The sequence below is a fragment of the Vigna radiata genome, chromosome 5, assembly GCF_000741045.1.
Source record: "Vigna radiata var. radiata cultivar VC1973A chromosome 5, Vradiata_ver6, whole genome shotgun sequence".
Lineage (NCBI taxonomy): Eukaryota > Viridiplantae > Streptophyta > Magnoliopsida > Fabales > Fabaceae > Vigna > Vigna radiata.
In genome coordinates, this window is record NC_028355.1 from 17873185 (window position 1) to 17887377 (window position 14193).

The 14193-nt window shown below is 33.2% G+C and overlaps 2 protein-coding genes across 4 annotated transcripts; both read left to right on the forward strand.

Moving 5' to 3' along the window:
* Positions 1-1583: 1583 nt before the first annotated feature.
* Positions 1584-5724, forward strand: LOC106761013 (syntaxin-32). Its single transcript, XM_014644482.2, has 5 exons — positions 1584-2131; positions 2400-2650; positions 2740-2915; positions 3777-3968; positions 5489-5724. Exons 1-5 carry the CDS (start codon positions 1669-1671, stop codon positions 5646-5648), a joined length of 1242 nt encoding a protein of 413 aa, XP_014499968.1. The 5' UTR covers positions 1584-1668; the 3' UTR covers positions 5649-5724.
* A 1224-nt stretch (positions 5725-6948) lies between these two features.
* On the forward strand, positions 6949-13212 carry LOC106762689 (syntaxin-32). Of its 3 annotated transcripts, XM_022780824.1 has the most exons (7): positions 6949-7061; positions 7147-7481; positions 7550-7800; positions 7906-8078; positions 10218-10406; positions 12658-12720; positions 12818-13212. In XM_022780824.1, the coding sequence occupies exons 2-7, from the start codon at positions 7256-7258 to the stop codon at positions 13104-13106; spliced, it is 1191 nt and encodes a 396-aa protein (XP_022636545.1). In that variant the 5' UTR covers positions 6949-7061; positions 7147-7255; the 3' UTR covers positions 13107-13212. The 3 variants fall into 3 exon arrangements, with proteins under 3 accessions (XP_022636545.1, XP_022636544.1, XP_022636546.1); XM_022780823.1 differs by having other exon boundaries at positions 7002-7481; XM_022780825.1 differs by having other exon boundaries at positions 7004-7481; positions 12658-12944.
* The last annotated feature ends 981 nt before the right edge of the window (positions 13213-14193 follow it).

Consider the following 14193-nt stretch of genomic DNA (forward strand, 5'->3'; position numbering starts at 1 on the left):
TTTATATTATTTATCTAATAAATTAAATATTTTATTCAAGTTATTTGAGTCAAACATGTCGGTGAGTTAAAACATAATATAATGTTAAAAATTATAGATATTATATGTAAAAAAAAGATACATGTATATAAACATTTTTCTAGAAATTTAGAACAAAATTTTACCATTTATTAAGTAATTTGAAAAAAATATATATTCAACAAAGAAAATAAAATATATCTAACTTCAAATTTAAGTCATGTAAATGCTCTATTAATGAGCCATGTAAATGTTCCATTAATGTAGAGAGAGAAAGAGAAAGATTGCTATTTATAGTGGGGAGGTGTAGGGTATTTTTGGAATAAAAGAAAATAATAGGGAGGTGTAGAATATTTTTGAAATAAATTAAATTAATGAGAAGGTACAAGTCCCACTTGAGGAGGTGTAGGGAACAACACCCTGCATTTACATGAAGAGGCCCAACATGTGGATATGTTACTCACTTGTATTATTTGTTTGGAATGGGAACATAAGATCTAAATGTTAGACTTTGAATAAAAGACCCAAAAACTTATTTATATTATTTTTTTTTTGTAAAAGGGTTATAAATAATTTTGTAAAGGAATAGAATAGGCATAATGTTTTAGTTATCATTTGAAGTGAGAGAATTTTTCCACTAGAGTTCTTCCTTGAACCATTTTGGTCTTATAAAAAGATGGTTTAAACCTCTTTTTGGTCCTAAGTTATGAGCGGATGTTCAGTTTAGTCCCGCTTTTAAAAATGTAAACCTTTGATTCCTAAGTTATAAAAAATGTATCAAATGAGTCCTTTTTTTATGTTCATGGTTAAAGTACAAAGAGCAATCTAAAGTGCTGTTATTATTAAGAAACAAATCAGAGCAATCTAAAGATGTAGCAGTTGTTAAGAAACAACCAAAAACAGTATTTTAAGTTAAAAAATGACTCATTTTATACATTTTTTATAACTTAGGGACCAAAGATTTACATTTTTTAAAACGGAGACTAAACTGAACATCCACTTATAACTTAGGGACCAAAAAGAGGTTTAAACCTAAAAAGATTTCTATCTCATGGCGAAGGCTTATCGAAGCTCATTATTTTGTGTTCTCTTGATAGGAATTTGAGTTTTCTCTTTGTGGAGTTTTATGTTATAAAAACTTTACTTTTATTCTTATGAGGATAATATGTGACAATTGCTCACATTTTTATCTTTATTGAATGTGACGTCAAAATCTTTCTTAAAAATGAATGTTAATTTTTTTTATCATATTATTTTTCAAGATCTTTTTAATTTTTTTTCTATTTTTTATCTTTTAATTAAATATAAAAAATAATTATTCATATAATAATAATTAAATGCAATATTAATGAATATTAAAAATATTTAATGAGAATTAATGTAAGATTGGAAAGTCTGGTCTAATTCATCCTATAGAGAGATATACTTGTAATACAAATATACATGAATTTAATAAAAAGGTTTTAAATAAAAATCTAAATAAACAATCTACTTTAGGATCATTTGCTAATAAAACCACTATTTATCCTTTTCTTTTTCAACAAAATAACAGTTAAAAGTTATAACTCTGGGATATTCAGATGCCAAATTAGACAAAATTAGATGTTTGAAGGTCGGAAAGGAACAAAATGAAACTATCAAATTCATTCAATGCAAACAAACCACTATCCACTACACCAATTTTCCAGATCCCCTTGTCTTCCCGAACGAATTGCAACATATGATTCATTAACATACACACAATCACCGAAAAAGAATTCCAAATCCAAATTCAATTTGAGCTTTGCCCCGTGTTGTTCACGTGTGCCTGATTACTTTCAAGGATCTCAGATTCTCGGAGCCAACCATTGCATTGAATTTCCAAGACGGGAAAAGAAAATGTACGTGAAAGCGGCACAGTCATCGTTCCGGGATCGGACGCATGAATTCCACAACATCACTGAGAGGTTGAAGAAGTCCGGATCAGGGCCCACTGGGCCCAGCAGTAGCAGTCATTCCAGATCGGAGGAACAGCGATCGGCGATCGCAAATCAATCGGATTTCAATAGAAGGGCCTCCAAAATTGGCTTCGGAATTCACCAAACGTCTCAGAAGTTAGCCAAGCTCGCCAAGCGTAAGCAAATGACGATACGTTTAATTTAATTGAACTTAGGTTATAATCTTATGATATGAAGTTATAATCCTGTTTTCATTGATTTTAGAACAAAATCTTAGAATGTAAAATTACGAACTTATAAAGTTATAAGCCTATTTTTGTTGATTTTAGATTAAATTCATAGGATGCTTGAGGTCATGAAGTTATAAACCTACTTTAATTTATTTTACTATAGGATAATATGATATGAAGTTATTATGAAAGTTTCTATTGTTTTGATTCGTAGTGGCGAAAAGGACTTCTGTTTTTGATGACCCTACCATGGAAATCCAAGAGCTTACTGGTGTTATTAAGCAGGATATCACTGCTTTAAACTCTGCGGTGGTGGATCTTCAGTTGCTGTGCAATTCTAGGAATGAGAGTGGAAATGTTTCTGTGGACACAACGAGCCATTCGAGCACCGTGGTGGATGACTTGAAGACGCGGTTGATGAGCGCCACCAAAGAGTTTAAGGATGTTCTCACCATGAGAACTGAGGTACTTTGTGGTGTTGGTGGTTTGTTGGGTTTGTTTTTGTGGCTTAATGTCTAGCTACTAAGATCGTATTGTTTTTTAATTTTTTGAAGAACATGAAAATGCACGAGAATAGAAGACAGTTGTTTTCTTCTTCTGCTTCTAAGGATTCAGCTAATCCTTTCATCCGGCAACGGCCCTTGGCTGCTAAGGCGGCAGCTAGTAGTTCTAATGCCCCTGCGGTTCCCTGGGCTAATGAGTCGCCATCTTCATCTCAGGTGTTTCCCAAGTAAGTAAAGTGTTTTTATTTGTATATTCTTTTAGTCTTGTAGTTAAGCATCTGGTTATTGTTCTCTTGACAACATGTGGACTAATTTTGAGATGATTTTAATTGATGCTTTCTTATCACGTGAATGTGTGTTATTATGTCTGGATAATTATTGAGTGTATGATTTTTGTTGGAAGAAAGGAATTGGTGAATTTAATTAAGACTAGTTGGCTTATTAATTAATATATAGTGTAAGTGTGGTTACATTACAACTTACATGGATTTCATTATTTGTTTTCCTTGAGATTTTATTGAAGTCCAACTGAATTTTGCAGTTTTTTTTTTTGCAACCACTTTAGCAATTTTAACTTCCAACTTGTGAACTTTGACTATGCCTTTGATGCAATTGCATCAAACAAGCATAAGTTACATCATATGGACTTCAATTGATTGTTTGGTTACAATTATACTGGTTAAACAGTTTGGCCCTTTCAGACCTCATTTGGTGGCCTAAACTGACCCAAGAAAACTCAAGTACTTACGAAATTTGGCCTGGCGAAGAGAATTTTGCTGGTCAAATAAGCCAGGCCAAAATATAAGTAGGAAAGCAAGCTTGCCATTTTAGCCATTTTCCGTTGTTGGCTTGGTTCAATTCAAGAGATGGGAGTTGAAGTGACACGTATACCCTAAAAGCAGCGGGGTCTTGGTCCGAATCAAGAGCATAGTTACTAGGCATGATTTGCGGATCTTTTACATTTAATAATAAAATCTTTTGCTATTCTTTAATGTTTCAAGGCTGTTGCAGGTTGGGTCAAGTTCTGGCAGGAATTCTGGCTTCTTCCCAAAACTTTAATACTTTTCTCATAGCTTTTAAATTTACAGGAAGCGAATGGACACGGAGAGTCAACCATTGTTGCAGCAGCAGCAGCAGCAGGATGTAGTTCCATTACAAGACAGTTACATGCAAAGCAGAACCGAAGCTCTTCAGAATGTTGAGTCCACTATTCATGAGCTTAGCAGCATTTTTAATCAGCTAGCGACGCTTGTTTCCCAACAAGGAGAGATTGCCATCAGGTATTTCATATGTCTCAATTGTGTCATGCCTTACTGTTTAAATTGCTTGTTTGGCTGCTTACTAAGTAGAGAAATAACTTGCATGATAATTTATCTCCTATAAAGTACTAGCAAACTCAGGAGAGTAAAACATAGGTGGATTAGGTTACCTGTATGCGAGAGATGATTGAGCTATTTATTTCGTGCTGACTCTAATGCTGGATGCCGTGCCATTTAAATTGCTTTCTACTATGCCCATGGTATCTTAGCGTTCCCAAGTCGGAGTGGAGAAGAGAGTCGTGTTAGGCTCTCATCAACGAACATAGAACTAGTCTCTCTCTCTCTCTCTCTCTCTCTCTCTCTCTCTTTCTCTCTATCTACACACACACACCATAGATCCCTAATGAATTTTGTTTGTAAATTTGATCTTTAAACAAATGGCACCAGGTGATCTGTGTAGCTGACCTTACCCAGTAGGGTAAGATTTGTTTTGCTTTTTGTTAATGTTATGTCATGATAACTTTATGAACATTCAGACGCTCTTAGTTACTTAGAGGACTTAAATAACACGGTCTTCCTTAATTGCTTGAATTAATTATATTTGATCCTTTTTGATATGTACTGATCTTGCCATCGAGGCATTCCTCCTCCCTTGCTCCAAAGGGACTGGTGACAATTAAAACTACTCTCACATCCTTGGTTGGTTGGTTTTGTGGAGGGGGCCTAATTAGTAATTACCAATGAAAGTTTGTGTTCACTTTGTAGTTTCTTTTCTTGTCCCTCCCTGTTTATGACTTTTTTTAAGAATTGTTTTTGGTTTCTTATTTAGTTGTTTATTTCTAGAGTATATTTCGGGATATCTTGGACGTTATTATGCATGGACATTGGAGTTGGACATTGTAGACTAATTAGTCTTTTCCAGATTTCCTTGTTTAATCTTAAACTGACACTAGTTTCATGATATCAACTGGTGGAAGCACTAGAGGCAGTGACAGCTTAGTTTATAATACATGGGCCTGCCAGTGCTGGGATTTATCTTGGCTACATGATTCAAGTTTTGAATACTTCTTTATCAATTTCTTAGTAATAGTATATGTGATTCCTGCTTAAAAGAAACAAAATAGATCAGCACCTGCGCTTTGTATGGTAGAGCAAAGTAAAAAGAGGGAGAGAAAGTAAAAACAGGTGCAAAATCAAAATCAAAAGTGAATGGACAATGAACCATACAAGGACATATGACAACGGTTGGACAAGTTTTATGTTACAATAAATGATATACCAAAGTAGAAGGCAGAGAGAAAGTCATGCAACCATGTGTTCAAACTTGTGAATTTACCTGCAAAACATGTGTTAACTAATTATGCAAAATGGTAAACTCAAGCAAGGCGTAAACTTTGTAATACGGGGTTTGATAATTTGGCAGGAGCAATTAAATACGTATACTTCGATTATTAACACGGTGAATTGACTTTTGCTTGATTTTTGTTTTTATATTGGCTAATTGGGACATAGTGTGGTTAATAGACTTCATTGATATGCAGGATTGATGAAAACATGGATGATACATTGTCAAACGTAGAGGGAGCGCAAGGGGCTTTGTTGAAATATCTGAACAGCATATCTTCTAATCGGTGGTTGATGATCAAAATTTTCTTTGTATTGATATTTTTCCTTATGGTTTTCTTATTTTTTGTGGCATAATCATTGGTAAGGCAGAGAAATGAAAACAAACACACGAGTGGCAGCCTTCTGTATTTATTTAATTATTGATTTCATATTTATTTTTCCTAATATATATATATATATATATGTGTGTATATATATATATATATATATATATATATATATATATATGTGTGTGTGTGTGTGTGTGTGTGTGTATAATCAAATTTGTTTGAAATATATTAAATTGTTATAATTTTAAATTTCTATTGTTATATTTCTTCTAAAGTAAGATTTCTTAAATAAATTTTATACTTTTTCTATTTTCAAAATTTTATGAATTTCAATTAAATATTCTATATTTTGTTATATTTTTAAATTTCTATTTTTATATTTTATATAAATATTTAATAATTCTTAAATAAATTTTTATACCTTTTCTATTTTCAAAATTTTTATGAATTTCAATTAAATATTCTATATTTTGTTGTATTTTTAAATTTATATTTTTTTATAAATATTTAATAATTTTTAATAATTTTCTGTTTTAAAAATTTAAATTTTTTTTGATATTTTGTTATTTTTTTAAAATTTTCTATTCTTCTATTTTTTTTTTAAATAATTTTATTTCTAAACAGAATTTTTATATTTCCATGATCCAAATAAATTTGTATGCATTTAGTTATAACGAATGAAGTGTATGTTTGATTTATTCTTAAAACTTTGCATTTCATTGAAATTAAGGAATTGTTTAAAGTCAACAATTATTTGCAGTTTTTTTAATTCAAATACAAATATACTACAAATAATTAAGAAAAATATGCCACATATATATTTCAATAAGTAATAAAAAACAAGCAAAAAAATATAGACAGATCAGCCACATATTTCAATTGATTTTATACAGGTTGAAGGTCAAAAGACAAATATTTTAATAAATGAAAGAAGGAGTTTTGTGAAGGAGAAATATGAAAGTTTTTCAATTGTTGACACTGAAGATTTTCCTATGGAGAAGATAATAAGAAATTGTTTATGTTTTCCTCTAAATCATTCAATGGAGATAAGAAATGGTAAAAAAAAAAAAACTACATTTAGCAGCATTATAATGAAAAGTTAATCAATAAATATTATATATATAAATATAAACTTAGTAAAATGTAATTTTACATTATCTACCATTAAAACTTATGACTAACACGACTTCTAACTTAATTATTGAAAAAAGAGTTAATAAACTTATTTATTATATCTAAATTGTATTGTAATTGTCTTTTTATATATATATATATATATATATATATATATATATATATATAAATTATTACAAAACTAAAAATAAGTGCATTTCGCAGTCTATTTCACATGTTAAAATAACGAAAAGACGAAGCAGTTAACAATAAGACGAGATCCTATCCCGCGAGGTCAGGGTGAAATGTCCAAACAGAGCTACAGGTTTTGCTGTAACTCAACATTTTCATTTCTAAAACTCTCTACTGCATAATTCTTCCAATTGCTAATACGATCCCATTCCAATTAGATCTAGGGTTTATCTTTCTCTGTAGTTCGCCACCTCTCGCCGGAAACTATAACAGAATTTCCGGCGCCGGCTTCAAGGATCTCGCACTGGTGTCTTATACTCTAGCAAAATGCACTCCAAATCGGCGCAGTCATCGTTTCGGGATCGGACGCTTGAATTTCATAGCATTGCGGAGAGGTTGAAGAAGTCGGGATCAGCGCCGAATGGACAAAGCAGCAATTTATTGGAGGAGCAGCGATCCGCAATTACAAATCAATCAGAGTTCAACAGAAGAGCTTCCAAGATTGGCTTCGGGATTCACCAAACGTCTCAGAAGCTCGCCAAGCTTGCCAAGTGTAAGCAAATAAACTCCTATTTTTAATTGATTTTAGAACCCTATGTTTTGATTTTAATTGCTCTGCAGTGGCTAAGAGGACCTCGGTTTTCGATGACCCTACCATGGAAATCCAAGAGCTTACGGGGGTAATTAAGCAAGATATCACTGCGTTAAACTCTGCGGTTGTGGATCTTCAATTGCTTTGCAATTCAAGGAACACGAGTGGGAACGCTTCCACCGACACCACTATGCATTCAACAACGGTGGTTGATGACCTCAAGACGCGGCTGATGGGCGCCACTAAAGAGTTTAAAGATGTTCTCACCATGCGAACTGAGGTACTGCGCTGTGTTTGCGTTGCCGTACTTCTCTGTGTTTTTTTTTTTTTTTTTTTTTTTTCTAATTGCGGACGACACTAATTCAATGCTGATGTTTTTGTGAAGAATTTGAAAGGGCACGAGAATAGAAGACAGCTGTTTTCGGCCTCTGGTTCTAAGGATTCTGCAAATCCTTTTGTCCGGCAACGGCCGTTGGCCACCAGATCGGCTGCTAGTAGTTCTAATGCCCCTGCTCCACCATGGGCCAGTGGGTCATCTTCATCTCAGTTGTTTGCTAAGTAAGTTATGCTTCCTCACCTGTCCGTTTTTACTCGTGTTTCTTGTGCAATAGTATGTGGTAAAGTAAGGGGCATAACAAAGATAAAAGCATGCTAAAACGAAGAAAGTGTTTGATCTGGATTGAATAGATAAAAATTGTGCATGAGCGGATGGTGGGAAATAGCGGAAAGCCACCATATCATATTGCAGATAACATGAAAGCATCGCTGGCAAATAGCAGAATTTGCATAACTGTTGAACGAAATCAATCATATCTATAAAAAAATTGTTGCATGCAAATAACAACAGGCTTCATAAAAATGGTACAATATTAACTCAGAATGTTCAGTTGTTAAAGATATAATCATGACTGAAACATTAAAAAGAGCGGGGATCTGGGACTGGACGAGGGTGTAACATGTAGTCCTACTTCCCGGCCTCTAAGCCGCTGTGGCAGTTGAAACCACGGTACCCATTGTGGTTGCCAGAGCCGTTTTTCCAGATTCTGCGCACTGGAGTTCCAATCGTGGATCAGTTCATTTCTGCAATGTCACAGTGATGCTACAGTAGCTATTAACATCACCGATAGGAAGACAAGAAATTTGTACTTGGTTGTGAAAACAGTCATATTTATTTCAATTATGCAAGATAAAAGCAAATATAACAAAAGGCAAAGCATATAAAAAATTGAAACTTTTTAAACTATGGTCGACCTCACAAAACTGAATTGGTAAGATAAGGTCTATATCTACTTATTATAACATGTGGTATCTCTAATTTATATGAAATCTTCAACACACTCTTTCACACTAAGACTAAACATATCAGAGTGTGGGAATAACATGAGATCCAATAGTAAATGACACATTAGATCCAACAAACTTCATTGAGATAAATTTTGATAGCATCTTATAAAATAGACTTTAATCCTAACTAACTTTACAAAACCAATTTAAAGTATGGTTTACATCCACTTATAAATTATAATGTTATCAAATATTTAGTTGATGTGAGATCTTCAACGCAATCCAAATCACATTGATCGTATCATATCATTAGGAGCAATACCATTTACCTGGCAATCTTCTCTTATAATATATAATTAGGTACATCTAGACCATTACCCCCACTCAACTATTGGATTCTATCATGAATCTCCCAAAGTATTAGTTGTAAAATAATTTTTGATTCATACCAATGTTTCGTACCTTCCAAATTCAATATCTCATAATTGATTGTCTGCAACAATTTTGAAATATCTCATAAATATGATATTGTCATTTTAAATTCAAATACCCATAAGTAAAGCTAACTAGGGACCTTCATGCCAAAAGGTTTCTTGCTTGTGCGAAGTTATGAGAGAGGATCATTGTATGCAACATCATCCTTGCAGATTCAAATTCAAACTTGTGACCGACTGATCACTAAGGTGCAACTTTACCATTGTGTTAGGGCTCACCCTCTTTAAGAGACCCATAGCATAAAAACATGAGGGATTATATGAAATATAAAAGATTTTCCCCCCATGCGTAACATACTAGACATAAAGATAAATGAATATAGTAATCGCAAAAACTATGACATCTTTTCTCTACTATTAGTATCTGCTCAGTAATATAAATAGAAACTTAACCACTTTATAACAAACAGGATAGTGTGATGAGAAACCTCGGAGACTTACACCACAAAAATTAGCAGTCTTAGTCAGGGAGCCTGAGCCCAAGGCCTTATAAACCCCATACCAGAATTCCATCCAAAAGGGGTACTTCAACCCTTTTGCAAAAAACATATTTACATATCACAAAAACATAAAACAAAAACCTAACTCTAGACCTCAAAAAACCCCTATGACTGTTACGGAAATTTATCTTGTTTGATACACCTTTTATCACTACGATCGGTGATGCAACTGTCATTGATTTTAGAGTTGGTCTTCCTAAGTACAAAACCTTTTCAATTGGAAGTTGAAATGTTAAGTATGGCCCACAAAAATGCCGAGCCTGGTTCTAGCTGAGAAGCGAGAACTACGGTACAAAGCACAATTTGGACCCTTGTTTGAACAGTTGTCACTATTGTTATGCTCCAATATCAAGACTTGGCGAATCATTTCTGAAACTATGATCTCACACAATTTTCTGGTGGGCCTTTTGAACCTGCAGAAAACAGGTTGATGGGGAGGGTCAACCGTTGCTGCAACAGCAGCAACAAGAGGTAGCCCCATTGCAAGATAGCTACATGCAAAGCAGAGCTGAAGCTCTTCAGAATGTTGAGTCCACTATTCACGAGCTTAGCAACATCTTTAATCAACTAGCAACACTTGTTTCCCAACAGGGAGAAGTTGCCATCAGGTTTTTATATTTCTCACTCATGCATTGTATAGATGCATATTTGTTGTCCTTTGTTGCTTTATTTAAATTGATATATGATTATATTACAATTACAAGCTTACTTATTTGTCCATTATGATCAAGTGAGCCTGTGTGTTATATTGACTTGACACTGATAAATTTGGCTTTTGACTTTTAACTTAAATTATTCTTTGTAGCAAAGCATCACTTTGTTTTAAAGTATCTTGGACTTCAGATATATTTAGGAATGGATATTATAAACTAATTATTGTTTTCCTTATTAAACCTGTAACGAGTTTTGTTATGATGATATGTTCTGGTGAAAGAGCTACAGGAAGTGAAAGCTTTGTTTTCATTTTTACGACTGTTCCATCTTATGCTTGGATCTGTCTTTGATTGCATTCTCCTGATTTTGATGCTGCTGTTTTATTAAATTCTTAATCTATGTTTTTTCTATTAAAGAAAAAATGATGAGCAGAAAAGTAGAAATGGGGAAAGTCCAGCAATCCATGTTGTCGAGCCTAAGAGGATGTTTGTTTTAAATTTGGGTATAATTAATTTTGATAAAATTTATTCTGAATTGATAAATGTAGTTGGAATGTGTGTCCAAATTAATTTCAACTACAATTTTTTCTTTGAAATGCTTGTCCTGTCACGTTGAGAGAAATTGATGAATTTCTGAAGAAGTTCTGGTATAACTGGTTTCAACATGTAAAGTCCATGTGCTAACTTATTCGCAAAAGTCCATGTTCATACTCAAGGTAAAGTTTGTAAAATGTTGAGAATGATGAATATTTTCAATTTTTAAAATCTTGCTTAACTTTTTCACTTTTGGAGTGTATACTTGCTTTCTTTATAATTACGAAGATATTGCTAACTACTTTTTTTAATTTATTGATTTTGACTATGATATCAATTTTTTTCCCAGTTAAATCTTTGTAATGATTTTTTGTGATAGATATCAGTCTATTATTATTAGTTCATCATGTCAATGGGCATGTCGGGGTGCTTAATGGGCTATTGCTCAACCTAACTCCAACTGCACCCTAGCCCCTAGGGTTTTAAATCGAACTCCATTAGAATTTAGAAAAATATTAGTAGAACCCGCACCATACCTGCCCCCTTCAATGGTTGAAGTCATAGAATTAAAATTAATCTACTCTCAAAGTAATTTCTGTTTACTACTAGGGAACGTTTTGTAGAAGAAAAGTTTGTCTTATTCCGAAAATATAAATTGGGAAAAGTATGTTTCATATGTTTGGTTGACTTTTAAAAAGTAACATTCCTAACGAATGATATTTGGTCAAATTTTCCATAAAACATTCCGAGGGAAGGAAGCGATATTATAACTTTCCTGAGTTAAATCATGCGTGGAGACAAATTAAATATTTTAATAACACTACTCTTTAATTTCTATAAAAATATATAAATATTTTTGGCAATATTTTTGACAAACCAAATAAAATTTAGTCATTCCCAAGAATCATAATTTCCAGGATTCATGATTTCGAAGAATCATAATTCTTCTGGTGTATGGAAAAAATTCACTGGTATGAAATGTTCTCTTACGCTGTTTCGTTTTGAAGAGAGAAATACAGGGAATAGAAATGGGGGAAGAAAATAAGTCGAGAGAAGAGAAATAGGTAAGAAACGGAATTGAATGTTTAGTTGTTTGGTAGAGAGCATAAATAAATGAGAAATAGAGATGCCTGTGTTTTAAAAGTTGTGTAATTTTATTCATTGGATAGGAAGTAAGGAGAGAGATAGAGATGGCTAGAAATAGTGGGTCGCACTATTCTTAAAAATTGTTTCTTCTTTATTCCTCCCCACCCAGTGGTTCTTCCTCCACTCAACCGAAGAAAGCATTAGTGTTAAACTAGTAAAGGTGAGTTAATATAATTGACTTTTAATATGGTGATACGGGCTGTAGGAACCCTAAGTCCACACCTGGCCTGTCCCATGGCAGAGAAGGTTTTAAATTCACCAAACCCTCCCAATGCAGGTGAGGCAAATTGGGCACTCACGGGTCAGGGTTGGTTAGCCATTAACTAAAGTAGGGATGTAGGACATGAGTGTGCCCTTCCGTGAGCTTTCTTGTTTTACGACCTTGCTACAATACTTTGAAACTATTCTAATTTGATGAGAACAATTGCATACGTTCTTTGATTGATGATAAGGTGAACCGACTTTTGCTTGTTTCTTGCTTTTATATCGAGACATGGTGGGGTTGATAGAGGTACTTAATTTGCAGGATTGATGAAAACATGGATGATACATTGGCAAACGTAGAGGGGGCTCAAGGGGCTTTATTAAAGTATCTGAACAGCATATCTTCTAATAGGTGGCTGATGATCAAGATTTTCTTTGTATTAATATTTTTTCTTATGGTTTTCTTATTTTTTGTGGCATAGTAATCCCGATGACAGAGAAATGAAAACGAGGACACAAATGACGCCTTTCTTACTGGTGATAAGCGTTTTGTATTTCATTAATATTTCTTTCTCCAAATCTATATTCATTCCGGCAGATTTTAGCGTAGGACCAAGTTTGTCAAATGTTATACTTGTACGTATCGAGGTTGAGTACTGGGTGCATTGCATATTGTCCATTTATCTTTCTGTGACGGATGGTTTTTATCTAATGGAGACTTCCTGTCACATTTGTCCATATATTTATATTACCAGCAAAGAGAATCAGTAACTTGATAATGTCTCCGTGAGATCACAGCAAAGATTCTGTAAAATCAGCTTGTATTGATTGCTATATGTTGAATAATAGAAAATAACATATCTTGCAATTTCTTTTACAAGTTAGCTTAAGTGGTAATGTCAAACTTTTCTCTTGGTTGTAAATTAATAGCCATTTTGAATGGCTTAATGTAAATGTTACAACTGTTTAAACTTTCTTTGGATAAATATACCATAAATCTAGTAGCCATTCTAGTGTCAGCTGATACATGGACTCACATGTTGAAACGGTTCAAAACACTGATATAAAAGTGTATGAAAGAGTTTATATGATGATTGTTTGGATTTAGGAGAACTAATGCATGTTTTTTACAATTTTTCTGTCAAATTGCTGTTTAAATGGAGTGATTCTAGTAATTTAGGTGTCCTAATTTTATAAACTTATTTTTTGTATTAAACTCTAATAACTTTTATAATTTTTTTTTGTATTAAACTTGAATAACAGCATGGTTAATGATGAAGATGTTAATGATGTAGATGGTTATGGGACATTTGTAACCTTTGTTATGCTAAAAAGTATGGTTGACTTCAAGTGGGAAGTTGTGACATATTTTGATGAAAAGCAAGACATTTTGGATGTAATGAAGTGTTATGCGTTGGATAATGGAAGAAATATTAAGTTTGTTAAGAATGATAAGAAAAGATTGAGGTTCAAGTGTGTAGGTGCAAAAGGTAAATGCCCATGGAGGTTATATCGTGGTTATACGAAGACAGTCAATACATGGCAGTTAAAAATCATGTTGGAAAACCATACTTGTAGTAGGGACTTCAACCTTAAATTAATTGATGCGAAGTGGTTGAGCAAGAAGTCACAGAAAACAGTTAAAGAAAATCCAATAGTTAAAGGTGTGGATATCGGAAAAAGATTCAAAGGAAATGGAACGTTGGTATTTCAAGGTGTATGGCTTATAGGGCCAAAAACATAGCATATTGACAACTCTTTCAAGGAACAGTATAAAATGTTATATGATTATGCCCATGAGTTTCTAGCCAAAAATCCAGGATCAACAATGAAAGTAAATGTTGAGAATGTAGGGGGA